Source organism: Colossoma macropomum, unplaced genomic scaffold (assembly GCF_904425465.1).
Source record: "Colossoma macropomum unplaced genomic scaffold, Colossoma_macropomum, whole genome shotgun sequence".
NCBI lineage: Eukaryota > Metazoa > Chordata > Actinopteri > Characiformes > Serrasalmidae > Colossoma > Colossoma macropomum.
Window position 1 is genome coordinate 14,200,297 of NW_023494809.1, and position 18,562 is coordinate 14,218,858.

General features: G+C 38.4%; 1 protein-coding gene across 3 annotated transcripts in view; it reads left to right on the top strand.

Annotated features, from left to right (window-relative positions):
* Positions 1–18,562, top strand: part of tmem67 (transmembrane protein 67) — a 57,531-nt gene that overhangs the window by 22,923 nt on the left and 16,046 nt on the right. For all 3 annotated transcript variants that reach the window (XM_036558715.1, XM_036558718.1, XM_036558716.1), the window contains 11 exons: positions 234–305; positions 2,635–2,697; positions 6,915–7,069; positions 8,770–8,878; positions 9,379–9,465; positions 11,955–12,020; positions 12,098–12,254; positions 13,136–13,259; positions 16,333–16,438; positions 16,520–16,576; positions 16,663–16,761. In XM_036558715.1, coding sequence (XP_036414608.1) covers positions 234–305; positions 2,635–2,697; positions 6,915–7,069; positions 8,770–8,878; positions 9,379–9,465; positions 11,955–12,020; positions 12,098–12,254; positions 13,136–13,259; positions 16,333–16,438; positions 16,520–16,576; positions 16,663–16,761 — 1,095 coding nt within the window. The remainder of the gene's footprint in view (positions 1–233; positions 306–2,634; positions 2,698–6,914; positions 7,070–8,769; positions 8,879–9,378; positions 9,466–11,954; positions 12,021–12,097; positions 12,255–13,135; positions 13,260–16,332; positions 16,439–16,519; positions 16,577–16,662; positions 16,762–18,562) is intronic.

Sequence of the window (18,562 nt, forward strand, 5' to 3'; positions counted from 1 at the left end):
CTGGGCATTTTCTTCTGGATCTATTGAAGTGGTTTGAGGGATCGGATAGCAGTCTGTCTGCAATGCGTCTTAGTTGCATTTATACTAAATTTTTTCAGGATCAGGTAACTATCCAAACAGCCTGGGACGCATGAAGTGGCTAAGCATAAACAGGCTTGACCTTGCAGCTGGATTTCGATTTAAGAGAATGTGGGAGTGCTGTCATATCAGGATTGATGTTTTTTTGTGTGCAGGCTGGAGGAATGTGCTTCCCTTCCAGCAGCCTGCCCGCTTCGGTCGTGCCCACCGTCAGCTTTGCTCAGCTGGTAAGTGCCTGATATTGAATGGTACCAGTGGAAAATTTGGACACACTGAATGTATGTTTTTCATAATAATATTGAAGGTATGATTAACCAAGGATAAAATCAAATTTACAGTTTTCCTCTAACCTCAAACGTAGTCAATTGGGCAAAACATATTGGGTGTCCAGAGATTGCTTTCTTAGTTTTGCACTGGCACTATTTTGGGTGACATAGATTCTCATTAACTAGCCACATTAGCTTCTTTTACTCCAGTGCAGAGGCAAAAAGAAGCACTTTGGAATAAGGGCACTTTCATATGATAATCATTTTGTGGTTAGCTCACCTCAAACATATTGCCCAGAACAAGTTTGAAAACCATCCACCTCAAACCATGGATTCACCTGCATTTGTGTATGCAAACATGTATCTCAGTTTAAAACATCAATACTTGTGACAAACATATGCATATGTGTTACCTTGTAGCAGTTTCACAGTGACTCTTTTACTAGTAAGTTCTGGTATAGAGCTGCCTCCCCTGTTTTCCAACTCTAACAACCCCATTTATTAGGCTGCTGCTGGTTTCAGTCAGTGACACATCTAGGACTTCCAGAAGGCTTAGAGTGATGTTCTTCTTGGTTCTACCCATTAGAAGTCAAAACATGATTGGTTGATTTCTCTGTCATGTCGTAATTATGCGGATGTCTAATCTAATGCAATGGGACTCCTCTTCAGGTCGTGAAGTCCTAACTGATGGGTGAGCAAGCTTAGCTATTTCTACCTATATACCTTGGAGAATAACAACTCCCGATTGGCCAGTTTTCCACTTTTCCAGTTCAAGAATTTAACCCTTTTGTGCAGGACGCTGCAAACTCAGCAGCTAAAACTCACTGCTTTTGAGCTCTTCCACACTGCTTTTGAAGATGCAGCCTCACAGAATACGAAGCACAAAACAAGTGGGCAGAATGTCTTCAAGTGCAAATAATATCTCCTTTGCTCCTCACAGATAGGACAAGTGATGACACTGGAGAGGCTACTCATCATTTTGGAAAAGAGAAAAGTGATCTGAAGGGCTTCATTAATTCATTCAGAAGCTGAAACTTTAGGTTCTTCCACATAGGTTTTAACCCGATGTTCCTATCCCAGTTTGAGCTGCTGTTGAAGATTCTGGTTCTTTTTGACGTTTGTGATCATGTGATCTGACATCTTGGTTGTTGTCATGCCAACGCCAGAGGCAACCACGATTGATCATAGAGTTCATGTCGCTAGCTAAAGTTTGTGAAAAATGAACAGAGATTGAAATAATGTTGCTTTATCATCGTCGTCCAAAAAAATTGTGTTTTGGTATGTTAGTAACTTAGATACATGTGATTGAATTCATTTAGTCTGATCTGAATAAATTGCACAAATAAATCGTGCTAAGTGTAAAGGCCTTAATACTTGTAGCTTTTAAATACAAGTATGATTCTGTTAAATTAATTTAAAAAAAATTACAGACATGGATTTTTAGTTCCCAGAAATCATAAGGCTTTCTCTGAAGGCCTTCTCTGAAGAACACTGGATTCATTGTTATGAAACCAGTTTGAGATGACTTTTGCTTTGTGGCATGATGCATTATCATGCTGGAAGTAGCCATTAGAACATTGGTTAAATGTGGCCATGAAGGGATGCACACTGTCAGCAACAATACTCAAATAGGCTGTGGCATTCAAGCGATGATTGGTATTAAAGGGCCCAAAGTGTGCCAAGAAAACATTCCCCATACTACGGAAATCCCAGGAGATCAGCAGTTATAGAAATACTCAAACCAGCCCATCTGGAGCCAACAATTATCCGTGGTAAAAATCACTGAGATCACATTTTCTCCCCATTCTGATGGTTGAACATTATCTAAAGCTACTATCCCATATCTGCATCATTTTATGCACTGCACTGCTGCCATATGATTGGTTGATTAGACAATTGCATGAATGAGTAGGTGCCCAGGTGTTTTTTAATAAAGTGCTTGGTAAGTGTATTTCTAAGACACATAAGAACAGTTAGAAGAACGCAAGTCAAGTCCCAGATTGATGTCTTTGATGTCCCCATCCATTGCATGTATTTATTTAAATTCATCACCAGCCCACCTGATGAATTAAATGCAAAAGGAATAACCAAACTAGGATCATAACTGCAATTAATACTGGGTGGCCACATATGAGGTTAAGAAATAGTGAGCGGACACATTAACATACATAAAACGATAACAAAGCCATGGAAATGACTAGACAGGGGCTTTAAGACTTTTGCACAGTACTGTATGTTTGCTCAGTGATTTGAAATGCTGCTTAGTAATCAAATAACCTTTGTGGTTTAGGGCCTTGCTGTTCCGTCTACATGGTTCTCTGACTTCCTGTATTTCTCTGCAGCTGCATGTCTGGTAAGTGTGCATAAACACACACACACACACACACACATGCAAATTTTAGTTTCATAAAAACGACTACTTTCATTTTGTTTTCACAAAGTCGGTCTTTACTATGTATTAATTTGCTAGATTATTTTACCATGTTGGTGAATTAGTGATTTTTGATAGCAAAGCAGTGCATCAGACTTCAGTAATACTATCAAACATGACCATTGTACTAGTCCTGAGATTACATAATATGCATTCTTATATCTCTGCATCACATTTACCACATCCTTCCTGCCCTGCTGGCTTATTATTAAAAAAGGTGCTGGAACTTATTTCTGAGCATTGTCACAATGTTCCAGTTCACCTTTGTGGCCTGATTTATTCACATTGATATAATTGACATTTTTATGACAAAAAAAATCTAATTTCCATAATTTTATCCAGCCCCAAATGTAGTTGATCAACTTCATGGTGTCTGATATCTGCTTTTTTAGTTTTGCATAAGTGTCAGCCTCTAGTGATGATAATCCATACTGTATAAATTGACTGATAACTTTATAGTAGTTGATTTTCCTTACTGTGATATGTTCCTTTAGTAATTACTTATTACTTGATGCAGAATCTGAAACTTTATTTTTTTTTACTTCATTTGACTGTTAAACATCTGTGGAAGACACGTCCTTTAAACTTTTAAGCAGCTTGCAATCACCAGATTCATCTGCTTGGGGAAGGACTCAGAAGCACAACTGATATTACAGAATGTTCTTCCGCACATTGCATGCCATTACACATTTCCACCAGAGAGGTCCCCAAAATCCCCAAACATTACATAGTGTAGCTTTAATCAGAATCAGAATCAGAATCAAGCTTTATTGGCCAGGTATGCTTACACATACAAGGAATTTGGTTTTGCTTACAGGAGCTCACAGTGCACAGTATCAGACAAACATTTACATGTAGTGAATAAAATAAAATAAAATACATATAAAATAGAATAGAATAAAATACAATAAAATAAAATAGAATACATGAAAAATAAAATAAAACATGCATTCCTACCATCACTCACTCATACACACACACACACACACACACAGTCATACCTGTAACCAAAGTATGGGTCTAAAGTTAAAGTGCTGAGTGCAGCAGCAGTTAAAGGGTGTATAGTGGCAAAGAAAGGGATCAATGAGGTGACAGTCAGATAAGTGGGGTAATATGGCAGGTAAGTAAGATGCTAGAAGAAACACTGGTCTGAGATGGTAGTTTCAGTGGATGGAGTTGAGTTTGTATATATACCAGTGTTTTAGAAGTGCAGTTTAGAAGCTGGAATATTTTAATGTGTAATATTTGAACTGTTTAAGAAAGTTATACTCCAGGTGAAGTACCTTCAATGCTTTTTCCCCCACATGGAAACTTAGCTACAGTCCCTTGGGTGGCGATCTGATTATTACAGCAGACACTTTTTAAAATTTGGTGAGTGATGCTCATAGGAAATAGGAAGAAAAATACAAGCTGTGATGCCTTTTTTCTGAATAACACTGAACAGAGAAATGTTCCTCAGTCAATATATTGTCATTTGACACTCACAGTTACAAAGAAAAAAACAAATTAGTTAACCAGATAACGTTAACATTTTATTGAACTATACATTCCCTCCAAAACCACCTCAAATCGGGGCTGCCCATACCTGCCTGACTTTTGTTCCACTCCCCTGAAGAAAATAGCAAGCCGGCAGCCTGGTGTGATGGCGGCTTTATGTTGATTTTGAATTTCTATTAGGTGAGCTCATTACTAAGGGAGGGTCTGGACTGAATTATAAGACTGAGTGAGTGCTAAACTTAAATGTTTTCAGCACAGGGCTAAAGATGTGTGGTTTGTGGTAAAGTGCTAGCTAAGGAATGCAGACCCAGCCATCACATTAAGTGACTAGACTTACTATTTGATTATTTATCTGTAATTTCTGTAGTTTTGTACTGGTGTTTACCGTGGGGGATGGAAAGGGGGGATTCGCGAAATACTTCTAACCCTAAAAAAGGAGCGCACTCTGAAAAAAGTCTCAGAAACCACATAAGCAAGTTACAGAAATTGCACATGTAATCTGTCCATGTGACGCGCATACATGTGAAGTCACACCTGTTGTCTGAATGTGCCATTACTACAGCTCAAGCTCAAGTGAAGCCCCAGAGGGGATCAAAGGAACACAACTGGCAACTTTGGCAGCAGAACTTGCCTGAAAATCATTATGAGCTGATTCATTTCTCTTTTCAAACCTTCAAAAACTGTGGACAGAGCTGTTCTTGGCCTTAGCAATGTAATACTTTACGATACTTAATATGTCAAAAAGTTATACTATGCTGTAAACCACATTTGCAAGTGTGCGCAACCTTAATGAAAACCTGGATGCAGTCTGAACAAGTTCAGAGAAGTTTTGGAGATGTAATTTTACTGACATGCTTTGGGCTATTTGGGGACTATTGAGTTCTAGTGTTTGTTAGCAACGTTCGCCCCATAGCTCACTGAACTAAAGAATGCTTGGGCTTTGGGCTCCTAACATTTGTTTACCTGATTGACTACATCTGAAAGTGGAAAACTTGGTAAATTTGACTTAGCCAATTCCCAAATTTGGTCCCTATTCCTATTTCTTTAAAAACAGGCCCATTGTGTCTAAACGTACTGTCTTGTTGGGCCAAAATGCAATGCACTATATTTTAAGAATACATTTTTTTAAAGGAAAATGAGAATTTAAAAGTTATATATTGTATAATGTGTTTGTTTTCTTATTGTGAGAAGGGGTTGGGTTAGGGTAATTTTCTGACAGTCTGAATCAAACATCCTCATTGACCAACAATGGTCTGCGGGCCACACTTTGGGCACCCTGCTTTAGGCTATAGGACATTGTGAAAAAAATACAGAGCATGGATCAGAAGATGACTGCATCGCATTTTGAATGTTAGAATCAATTGCAGTTGAATAAAATTAGGGATGCATTAAGATCAGTTCTTTCAAACAGAGTACATGTTTTTTGGTACTTGCCGATACTGATACCATACTGAGTAACCTACTTAGAATGAAATAGTTGTTTGTATAAATGAGTGCAATATACCTGTGTAATGTGTAATGTAACAGTTAAATTGTTCAAAAGCACTTCTGTACAGCTATAAGTACAGTATGTTTCATAGTTTCGTTCTCATGCTCTCTTTCTCAACAACAGTCTCTATAGCGCAGTGAGAACAGGAATCACATCCAAGGCTAATCTGAGGAGCTCACTTGTCGAGTTTTATGTCTCGTTGGAGTCTTTTGCTTGGCTGGTTAAGCTGTAGTTGAATGTCCTCTAAAGCCAGGCATACACTGTGCAATTTTAGAAAGGCTACCTAGTAATAACACACACTTTACGTATGAATAGATCATTGTGATGAACAAAGCCTTACATGCTTACACTGTACATAAACGTTTGGTCCGAATGACATGGTGCGAGAATCACAGCCCCTACAGACATACCTGTGCCACAGTGTTCACTGAAACTAAAAGCAGGCAGTGATGTACATGACTCTCCACAATCTATTTTACAAAAACAATTGCCTCACAACTCTATTCAGTCAAACAGAGTAAAGTTGGTATATATGGATGTTGGTACCACAAATGTTGACTTTTTGTTTGGCTCTGTTTTCTTAGCCTCTGTGTGTTCACCCATATTGGGGAAGTGCTTGTGATTGTGTTTGTGCATGCTTTAAAATGGGCCAAAATCACACATTGTATACCTGACTGGAACATCCCAACGTGGAATGTTTAAAATGACCATTGACTTTGTGTATGACCTCCACGGCATGTGCACTTTTCACGGTGCAAGCAGACTCTCACTTACTGCCAGAGTTATACAGTCATTTGTCATTTGTTCATTAGCGTACACTGGGCTCACGTCACCTGACATCAGATGGTATTGACAGTATACAGATGGTATGCAAGTAAAGGAGCATGGTATCAATCAATACTGATGCATCCCTAATTAGAACAGTAATTAAGTAAAAGGTGCATTTTTGGCCAAAAATAAAAGTCTTAAGCTATTGTGAAAAGTAAAAAAAAACCTTGTGTGTTTTCACTGTCTACTGTGTAAATACTTCTTCTGAATTGTACCAAAATTATAGTCAAGTGGTGGTGAATTTAAGATCTATCATTGTGAGGTAAGAGATTTACACCTCTAGTAAAAGCATGTGACTTAACACTGATTTTGATTTGTCCTGTAGTCTTTTACCAATCTGACAGCCTGTCAGACTCTGGGGAATATGTGTGTATTGAACATGCACTCCACGAGCACTATTAGCAACGATGCCTGCGGCCTCTACAACACCATCTACAGAGCCACTGCAGCCCAGGGCAACAACCAGGACATCCCCTACTGGTATATACATGCACCACAGATACACTGCTTAGTATGCACTGCCACTGTAGAAATACTCATTTGTTGTGGCAACAACAAATTCATGTAATAAAAGTTATGATTTTTTATTAGTACCATCCAAGTTTTACATGTTAATGCATTAACCTCTAGCCCTCTACTTGCCATTTCGCCATCAGAATAGAAATGGACTTTTTTATTTTTTTAATATTTTTAATTAATATAATCAAAGGGAAAACATTTTTCCTGTAAATCTGTGTTGATCTGCTAGTGAGCAATGAGGGGTGAATGCAGAGGGGTGAGAACGTCCTGCTGTGAAAACAATTCACACCTCTCCACAAAGACGGCAGTGCCGAGATAAAACAGACAGCCGCTCTCTCCATATTGATCAGTCCTGTACAGCTGCCACAATAAAAAACGTAAACGCAGTGAACGTATTTTTAAAAATGATGATTTGCTTGCTCAACTATGAAGATGTTAATGGAGTTTTTTTTCTGGTTTTGTAAATCAAACACATTTCCATCATAAAAATGTATTCCATCAGTTAGTTATTGAAGAGTTTAACTGTTGCACCTCCTTCAGAACATTTAGCATAGTAGCATTTTATAGCACTGTAAAAAGGGGTTATTGTGATAAATCATTAATGCCAGAAATGTTTTAACGTCATTAAAGCATTTCTCTGGTTGCACCCTTCAAACCATTCATAGTAGTCTGAAGGCTGAACAATCCACAGGCTGAAACCGAGCTGTTAGTTGGCTGCTTGTTGCTATATTTATAGATAGTGTGCTTATAGCCTTCTCATTCAAATTCAGTTATTAAATCACTTTTCAGCACCTTCTGCAGACTATGATGGATAGTGTTCGTGGGAAACCTATGGATAAATTAACAAGCAGCAAATGTATGAGCAAAGTGGAAAGCTCCAGTTCTCCTTAAGAACCTCCACTGTAACAAAAATCCATGAGCTATATGAACGATAAAGAGAAGAGAATTACAGTGCCAGAGGAGTTAGGTCCATTACTGTGTAGATAGACAGTTGTATGCAAAAGTTTGAATACCCCTTTCTAATGACATATTTTGTTGATTTTTATAAGTAAAAAGTTAACACATCTTCTACAGGGAACAAAGTTTAACATATTGAAAAAAGATAAAAAGCATGCCATAATTTTTGCACAGACCACATTTTAAGTTTCTTGTTTGTCCAGTATGTTAAATAATAAACAAATAAATAGTAATTGTGCATTCAAATGTGCAGAGGTATGTGTCCCAAAGTCTAAATATCATAGTTAACATTTTTATGTAAAGTTTCAGTAGGTTATGATTGTTTTGTTTGTGACAAAATAGAATGTGCAATCATTTATTTTAATAAAACAAACAATTAATTGGGTCATTCTAAGCAAAAGATTTTTTGTCTAAAGTCCAAGTCAGTTAAAAGTCTGAAATGTGTTTTGAACTTTGAATTTAATTAATTGGTAGAATGATCTATATGCACTTATTAGTTGGAACATGCAGCTACGGTTGCTCTCAGTGGACATTAGTGATGAATACTAGAAAGTGAGTTCACTAAAGTCATAGACATTGGAGGATGGCTTCCCCTTTTAAGTCCTCTCAGTCTTTCTTCTTCATGTTTTTAGGATGTTTCTCCTAATGCTGTCATTCTCGGCTTGATCTTAGGGACTAAACCTGCTGTTTTTTTTTATTTTCAGGAGGACTAACATGCCCTGGCTGTATTACGGAGACCAGCCAGGATTGGCATCAAGAGTTCTACAGTCTGAGCCACTGCCAGTAGGCTTCAGCTTCAAAGGTAGAAATAAGGTAAGAGAAGATCATGTGCTAAACAGCATTTCCTTACCTTTTATGTACAGTTTGAAAACCTCAGTCCAAATCAACAAACTTAAATATGGCGTTTTCCTGCACATTTTTATGCACGTTTGCCAAGTTCAACATAATAAAAAAAAAGCATAAACTATTAAAACATTCACAAGAAATAAGCAGACATCCTCTCTAGAGAACACACTTCTGCATATTTTAATGCACAATTACTGTTTATTTGCTATATTTAAAATATTGAAAAACCTAAAAATAAATAAATAAATAAGAAAAATTTAGTCGTTCAAAGTTATGGAAGTTTCTTTTTTTGCAATATGTTCAACTCAGCAAGAAAAGAGAAATTGTGCACTAAATTTGACCTGCTTTAGAGGTGTTCAAACTTGCATATGACTGTATGTGGCCAAGCAATATTTGCTGAGCTATGTGCTTCTACAATAAAACATAGCTCGGTGGAGGAGATTGTGGATGTGTGTGTTTGTCCTCAGAACACTAATATCGAGCTGCTGGCTGCAGTGTACACGGCGCAGGGAGAGTTTATCAGATGGGAAAATGTCGGCGGAGGGAACCTGCAGGTAAACCAGCACTCCGATCACACACCTCATGAACTGTGGACATTTATACCAAATAAATCCTTCACTCAATACAGTGAAAAATGTTGAAAGTCAGAGGTAGAGTATGTTTATTAGCATAATGAGGTAGGGGTAGCATAATGTAGCATAATGAGGTAGGGGTTATTTATATGGAATATGGTTATATGGAATATTGATGAAACACCTGTCAGAATGAAACATTATCTGTTATAGCATCTGTTTAAACAGTAGGGTATTACAAACAATAGAAAGAGTAAGAGGAAAGCTGGATTAGCATAAGCTAACACATTTTGGTTTTTTGCTTAAGTGTTGGCATTTAAGCATTGAAGCAAGGCTAATAACTGTTGTGTACACATTTTTGCTTCAAATGAAAGCGTAAATTTTGTTTACACCTGGAAGGGTTGTTAGATTCAGTGGGTTCAGCTGGAGATAAAGTGCATTTGATAGATAAATACATGTACACTTCAGACATACACAGCATGCACGGATGTTTAGTTCACATTTCACACATATACACCTACACTTCAGAGTCTGCATGAGTTCAGCTTGAGGTCAGCAGCAAGAGCTCTCTGAGCCAATTACCATATATAGTACACACACACACACACACACACACACACACATTTGCATAGCAACAGGGACTTTTTTGTATACATTACTCTATGTACATAAGTCTGTCTTAAGAATGTAGCTTTAGACAGCAGCTATAGGAGGGTATTACACTCACTAGGTTCCATGCTGTTATATTGGCAACTTCAGATTGCTGTACAGTAAAGACACTGACCATTCACCAACAATTCTTAAGAAGAAATTTCTTCTTAAACCCACATATGCAGTTTTTACGAAGATTCTGACATTCACCAGTGTTTTCTTGTTTGGTATTTGTTCTTAGGTAGGAACAGAATCTACACAGAATACAGAGCACAGAGGTGTTGACAGATGTTTTGAATAAATAATCTTTATCTTCTGATAATGCTAACAAGTAGTGTTTATTAACCAAAGAATAGTAATCTTCACACTGTAAAGTAGGCCTTAGCTTCCATGAGAACTTGGACTCAGGATGCCCCCTGTTGGTAAAAGGGGCCTCCTGAAGCTTGTGAAAATCTGCTGTGTGAGCAAGAAGTATTGTCCTTGAGATAAGAACCAGCCCTGGAACAGGTGAACTTACAATGAAACCAGTCAAAGGTAATGTCCTTGGGAACTGGAACGTTCTGGTACAGCTAAGATAAGATATTAAAAAATAAAAAACATATATCATGTATGATTGGAAATAAGGGTTCCCAAGTGCAAATGTGACGGTTCCCATGTATATGTAAGGTTTGGAAATGATGAGAACTAAGATGGTATAGAATTCCATAGAAAAGGAGGGGCGATTACTTCATCGCCTCAAACAGGATATAAAAGTGGGTGTTTTTGACATGTTCTTTGCATTGTGGTTGTCCGGGAACCATCTTGCCATCCAAGCTCAATGAAGAAGAAGGCCTTTTCCTTCCTTCCACAAGAACTCAGCGACTGAAGTCTTTTTATTTTACTTTGCTTTTTACACTTTGACATTTTTCTTATTTTGTTAGAGGAAGTTATATTGCGGTTAGCTCTTAAGGTAACAGTATTAGAACACGCTAGGAGAATCCATCTCTGTCCACGGGCCTTGAGCACAGAAGAGAGGCTTTTGGGCCCGACAGTGTGAACAGTCAAGAACAAACTAAAGAAGAAACTTAGGAAGATATTGAAAAATTCTGCCACTGCCAGTAGCTACTACAATAGCAGTCGGTGGAACGTTTCATCAAGAGTTCATTTTTCCCATGTTTGGCTGTCAGCTGGATGTTAATTTGTATGAAAGCTGTGGATGCTGTACAGCTCATTGTTGAAGTCCAGGTGCACCCAGTATTATACAACAAAAGCTAAAGTAGAGAATAGAGAGAATTCTCCTGACTTTCGTTCTTCTTGAATGAACAATCAGCAACTCTAAAGCTCTCCTCTGTTAATCACCCTAATTGGCCCTAATTCTGTCACTATGGCAGTGTTTCAATGGCAGCATTCTGTCGACGTTTGTGTCCCGCTATGAGGCATGGAACATCGTTTGTTATTTATTTATTATTTTTCAACTTCATGATGTAAACACAGCATTTTGCTACAAAGCATTCTACAAGGTGAATCTCATGAAATATCTGTCAAATTGAAGTCAAAATTTGGAGATGATGTTATGGAAACACAAGCTGACCAAAAGCACATTCTGCTTGACAATGTTTAACTACATAAAATATCCATGTTACATTTTACGCACAAAATCTTTTTTTTTTTTTGGCTAAAAAATGGCCATACTTTATTGAAATTTCTTATAATCCATTGTAAGTAATTCCAACATTGCAAAGTTGATTTTGCTATATTGTCACCCTCATATTTCTGCATTTTTATACCAATGTAATATGTTAATATGTTGGTGGCCCATGTTGGCTCTTTATCACTTGTAGCTCTGTCCAGACACGCTAATCAGACAGCAGGCTGCTTACATCTTTGGGATGGCCTACAAGCAGAATGTGAGTATCTGTTGCAACTGTCTGTAAATATTGAGTGTGATTTGTATGTTTTTACTGAGCATGTTCCTTCTCCTCAGTGCGTCCTCTCTGTGTCTGACCTCCTGGCTGGTCAGTCGGAGCCTCTGTTCTATGATATCTTCCTGGTTCAACAGAAGGCTCAGGGAGATAGGCGACTACTGGCAGTGCCTATACTAAACCTCAACCTGCAGTTCAACGGCCAGTTTGTCAACCAAGGTAACATACAGTTCACTGCCATTCAAAAGTCAGAGATCTGTTGTTGTATTAACATCTTTATTATTTTACTTAATAAAAACCTACACAATGTAGATTGAAATTGTGTAATCTAGGCTCCCAATTTTCAGATATGTGGCATTCTGGATTAAGGCCCAACCGATAATAATATTCCATGACTGATACTGTACCAAGGGGCTAAAAATTCATACAACCAGTAATATAGGCTGATGTTGATTTTATATTGATATGATTGTCAGTTACCTGTGAATTGGGATATGACTGTCAGTTGTTTATGGTCATGCTTACTAAACTCAAACAGCAGAAACTCACACTACCTGTTTCAATACGATTTTTAACATGACTTGGTCAACATTGCCTCAAGATTGAATCCCCAACGCTGTCTTAAGGGCCATTCCTTTACTATATTAGCTCAAGTGAAGTTTGAGACCTTAAAGAAATGAGAGATAGAGTCAGCAAAAGTGTTCACTTTGGCAGCAGAACGTCCCAGAATATTATTGGGATCTAGCGCATTTTCCTTTTCAAATCCCCTCCAAAATGGCTGACAGTGCTATTTATAAACTGTGGCAATAAAATACTTTAAAACTTCAGAAAAACTTCAGAAAAATTCAGTTTGACTAAAGAGTAGTGTTGATTATTCTTTCTAAGATTACAATATAAATTTTAAAAGGCTGCATCTCTTTAGTTAGAAATAAAAAATATAAAGCATTAATAAGTGGTTGCATTCCATAAAGGGTTCATTGCAAAGGTGTAGCCTTGTGTATAGAGTATAGCGCATTGTTTGACATCTATGAATTCAACATAATTTTCCTATAGATTGTTCACTTCTAATTTTTATTTAAAATTTTTAATTTTGATATTAGCCACAAACACAAATAGGTGGTACCTCACACGGAGGCTGATGCTGATTGACACCTTGAGTGGAAGAGAGAAGAGTCTGAGTTCCACCCCCAGAGTCATACGCATAGCTTCGAGCTTAAAGATAAGGTAATGTACACTATGTACACATTCATTACAAGGGCATTTGGACACCATTTCAGTTGTAAAGTATCAGAACTTAATGAACTTATTAGGTTTTAATTGACTCGTTAGGGCTGGATTCTTCAAACATTATGCTAACTCAACAACCAAGGGCTCCTCTAAGCAGCTGACTGATGATCTGAAAATGAAGCTAATTTATGTCTACAAAGCAGGATAAGGCTATAAAAATATATCAAAGCTCATCCAGCTTGCAGTTTTCCCTGTTTTGAAATCATCTTCATTTAAATCATCCGATATCGATTCATATAGACCCAAGATCAATCTTTAAAATTAGCCTATTTTTCCCGTGTATGCGTAAATCTTTAACCCCCTTTAATCTCGCGTGACCAGCCACTGTTTTTTCGCGCAACGAGATCTTGCCTGCACATCAGTTAAGCATGGCTGGAGCTCAAGTGCAGGCGCCCCAGAACCTGAAAGCAGATGTCTGGTAACATTTTGGATTCTAAAACCATCACGGTAGGAAAGAGCTGGACAAAAGCAAAGCCGTATGTATGCTATGCAACATGGAGGTGAAATATTGTAGGAATGCCACAAATCTGAAACCTAACACGACATCACCCTGATATTCAAAAACACGCTAGACTCCAAACAACCTGCACTAGAGAAGGCATTTGTGAAATTACCTTCAAGTCCTTGCCCGTGCCAAAAAATTACTAAGGCTCTGGTAACTTCTACATGTAAGGATATATGTCCATACAGCGTTGTTAAAAACGATGGCTTCTGTAGCCTTATTAATGTTTTGGAGCCACGTTTATATTTGACCCACACGTAAACATTTGAGTGAAGTTGCTATTCCAAACCTGTACGCAGATGTGAAACATTGCGTCACAACTTCACTTAAGTCGACAGAGAGAGTCACCCTAACCTTTCATAGCTGGACATCCAGAGCAATGGATTTGTACCTAACAATTACAGCTCACTATATCGGCGACAAATGGAGGCTCATGTCTCATGTTTTACAGACAAGGGCAATTGAAATCAGTCACATGGCCAGGAATCTAGCTGAACTATTGTCTGAGGCGATACAAGAGTGAGAACTTGTAAACAAAGATCCAGCTATCAAGACAGACAGTGCTCCAAACCTGACCTGTGAATTAACTTACACATTGGCTGTTTCGCTCACACACTCAATTTAGCCTCACAGACAACTCTCAAAATTCCACCTGTTGCGCATTTGCTTGGCTGAGTGAGGCGCATTGCATAATTTTTCATCGGAGCACTACGGCAAGCCACAAACTCAGAAAGAAGATACTGGGGCTGCCTGAAACAAGTTGGTGATTGACGTGGCAGCTCCTTGGAATAGCGCACTGGAGATGCTAGAACGCTTCCTGGAGCAGCAACCGGCGATCTCAGCAACTCTGCTGTCACCAGTAGTACTTCTTGTGCAATTACAATGTTAGTTATCTGAAAATCTCTTTTCATATCCAAACAAAACCTGTTACTGTAACTGAAATATTCCTAAATTAATCATTATCGAATTGAATTGAATTGAATCGGAAATCGAATAGAATTGTCACATGGTGAATCGGAATCGAATCGATTTAGGAAATCAGTGGTGCTACCCAGCCCTAGGTAAAGCTGCTTGAATGATGGCCAGAAAGGCAAAGCAAAACCCCCTATGACAGCAAAGGAGGAGCAGGAAGCTTTAGCTGACACAGCTGGCATAGTGGTGGGGCACTGTTCAACTGTGCAGCATTGCTTGCACAAACATAATCTGCCTGGAGTCTTTGACTCATCAGAAACAAACCTTTTTAGAGAGAAAAAAGAGCAGCATTTGATGAAAGGAACACCTTGCCAACTGTTAAGCATGGGATTGGAACTGTTGTGCTTTGGGGTTGTGTGGCCATATTGCACAGGCAGATAGTAGAATCAATTTCACAGCAAATTCCAGAAGTAATCTGAAGCTGAAAAGGGACTGGCTTCTACAACAGGACAAAATCCACTATGAACTACTTCAAGAAATGAAAGCTTTTGGAATGGTCCTCTCAATCCTCTCAAACTTGAAAATCTGTGGGTAGATCTTATACATGCTGTGCATACAAGATGGCCCAAGAATATCACAAAACTAGAAGCATACTGCAAGGAAGAGTGGGTGAAAATTCCTAGAACAAGAATGGAAAGACTCCTGTCTGGCTAGAAAAAGTGTTTGCAAGCTGTCATATCTTCAAAAGGAACAAGAAATCTGACTTAGCAGGGAATCACTTACACATCCCCTATTACTATTACTATTGACTATTTTACTTTTTTCTATTTTTAGTCTCTTCCGTAAATACATACATACAATTTCTCTCAATCCAAAATGTCATGCAAACCCGTCAGTGTGGTTAATCTTTAATTTTCACAGGTAAGATATACACCGACCAGCCACTTCATTAAGTACACCTGCTTGTATCTATACTCTTTGTCGATTTTATCAGGTCCACTTATCACATAGGTAAACTTCGTAGTTCTACAATTACAAACTGTAGTTCATATGTTTCTCTGCATACTTTGTTAGCCATCTTTCACCCTGTTCTTCAGTGGTCATGACCCCCACATGACCACCACAGAGCAGGTATTATTTAGGTGGTGGATACTTTTCAGCACTGCAGTCACACTGATGTAGTGGTGGCGTGTTAGTGTGTGTTGCACTGGTGTAAGTGGATCAGACACAGCAGTGCTACTGGAGGTTTTAAATACTCTCCACAGGTGGACTACAGTCTGTAATTGTAGAACTACAAAGTATGGTAAGTGGTGCTGATAGTGGACAAGGAGTGTAGATACAAGAAGGTGTACATAATAGAGTGGCCTATCAGTGAATGTTTACAAATAGGTGTAAATAAATACAAATATAATATTTTATAATAATATCTTGTAGCTTCAGTGCTAAACTAGATAAGCAAAAATTGAGGTACGTCAGACTCAAAACATGTCCTGGTAAAACGACTACATTTGTGGTAAGGGGAAAACAGAGTAAATTAGGTTTTTTTTTTTGCCAGACTGTTCCTTTAATAAAAAAATATTGTTTTACATCTTATAGGTTTCAACTGGTGCCAAACACCCAGAAAGGAGAGGTATACCCCCCTCTGATAACTGTGTCCTACTCTGATATTCTCATCACTGACCCAGGGAAACAAACTGTAACCGTAAGTATATGTATACGGTGTGGGTATGTATCTGCACACAGTTTAGAAGATAATCTTGATGTGTTTATGTGTATGTTCTAGGTGTCATTCTCTGTGGAGTATGAAATGGACCAAAATGAAGCTCGGGTCAAAACTGATGTGAGTGCTGAGATGAGGATAAGTTTAGCTTCTTCAACTGGATCAAGATCTTCTCCTTTATGGAAGTTTTATTTGAATGTGTCCAGATTGCTCTGGGTGTACTGGGTGGAGTGGCCGTTGTGTACTCTCTGTTGAAGACAGCAAGCTGGAAAAGAAGAATTGCCTCTCCTCTCATTGATTTTCCGGCAAGTGTACACATACAGATACATCAAAGGACACACTGACCACATTTACACCTGGTAATTTTAGGTGACTAGCATCTTGTATTGTAACCTGAAAAGATTTTTAAACACTCTGCATCTCTGGCTTGTCAAACTGAAATCAGATTTCTATGTGGCGTGTAAAATAACATGCGAATCAGCTCATACACAACAACCAATTGTTTGTGTTTCAGTTCGCTTTTCTGTTCTTTTCAAGAGAAAATCACACACTGGCACAGCATTGTCCATTTCATTAGACCAGCAGCCAATAACAGCAAATGAACATGGCTTTTAAGAATGATTAGATTCCTGTAGTAGCTATCAACGTCATGAACCACAGTACATTGATGGTGTAAAATGTTGAGGCAAAGGCACTGCTTTCTTTCTTGCTTACACCTTTACATCTAATATTTCTCATTTCGAGATTTCTATAAGAATTTTATAAGATTATTTAACTTAATTCTAGACATTTCTAAATGAAGTAGTTTTATGAATTTATCTCACTATATTGGCAGGTCATTTTGCTTGTTTTAAGGCAAATGCTTCTAACAATCTAAATAGTCTGCCAATATAGTGAGATATTTTAATTCAGAGTAAAGTAGAAGAGCAGTGAGATTATAATTATATGAACAGAGAGAGAGAGAGAGAGAGAGAGAGAGATAGTAGCAAAATATTTGCAATGATCCAAAATGAATTCACTTCCAATATATTTTATTAATAAATCATGGAAGTGATGTGGCAAGTCAACTGGAAGGCTCTCATTCACTGCTCTTGTTTGGAGCACATGAGACGCAGGCTGCCACTCATCTGTGATAAAATGCGCAGTTATGGTGAAATAAGATCCTGTGGCAGTGGGGGTCCACGCAGCAGATCACAGCTATTCTATCCATTTTCTTCAGTAATTCCATAACTGACGGGATGCTGTATCTCGGCCCCAAAGTGTGCAGCATAGCGCGAAAGCCCTGGTTCTCAACTGATAACGGACACAAATCCTTGGCAATAAAAGCTGCTAACATGCTGAAATGGCTTGCTAATCCACCACCCTATAACCCTGAAGGCTGGCGTGTAGACTGCAGGTCACATATCAACACAGACAGTCTCGCCTAGCTAGTTGCTAACGAAAAGGCAAAGAGAAAGATTTAAGACAAACATTTGGAGACGAATGGATTTATTCGCATTTATAAGCAGCGCAGTTGGTTTCCTGGAACGTTAAATCTGCAAGGAGAAACTGACAAACACTGAAAAGTTGCAAAGCTGAAGCTTCTCTTTCGAATCTGGTCCACCTTAAATGGCGCTGCATTTACATTCTGGCGCCTCGGCAGAATTTAAGGTGGAACGGGAAAATTCGAACAAGAAGCTGGCAAATGAGAAGCTGGCAAATGAGAAGCTGACGTCAGCCTTGTAAAACAGTCAAACTTTGAGAGACATTTTACAAGAAACTGATCTACTTTTGAGGAAAACTTTCCTATCGGAAATGGGAGGAAAGCGGCTAAAGCTTAAAGCAGAGCAAAGTAAATCTGCGTTTTCGTTTATATTTTTTAGCAGGTACTAGGAATTTAGCACATATTGAGACATATTGGACATAAAATGTTGTGGCTCCCAAGGTGGTCTGATTTTTGTTGAAAGGACAAAATGGCTCTTTTTAACATTTGGGTTGTCGACTCCTGACCTAACCTAGCTTTTAATGCAGAGGGTGCCGGTCAGATTTCTTGCTCATCCAGTTGTGTTTTTGTTATGTGCCGCCACAGACTGTCCGGGCACTGCACTTCTGCACTTCCAAGTTCCA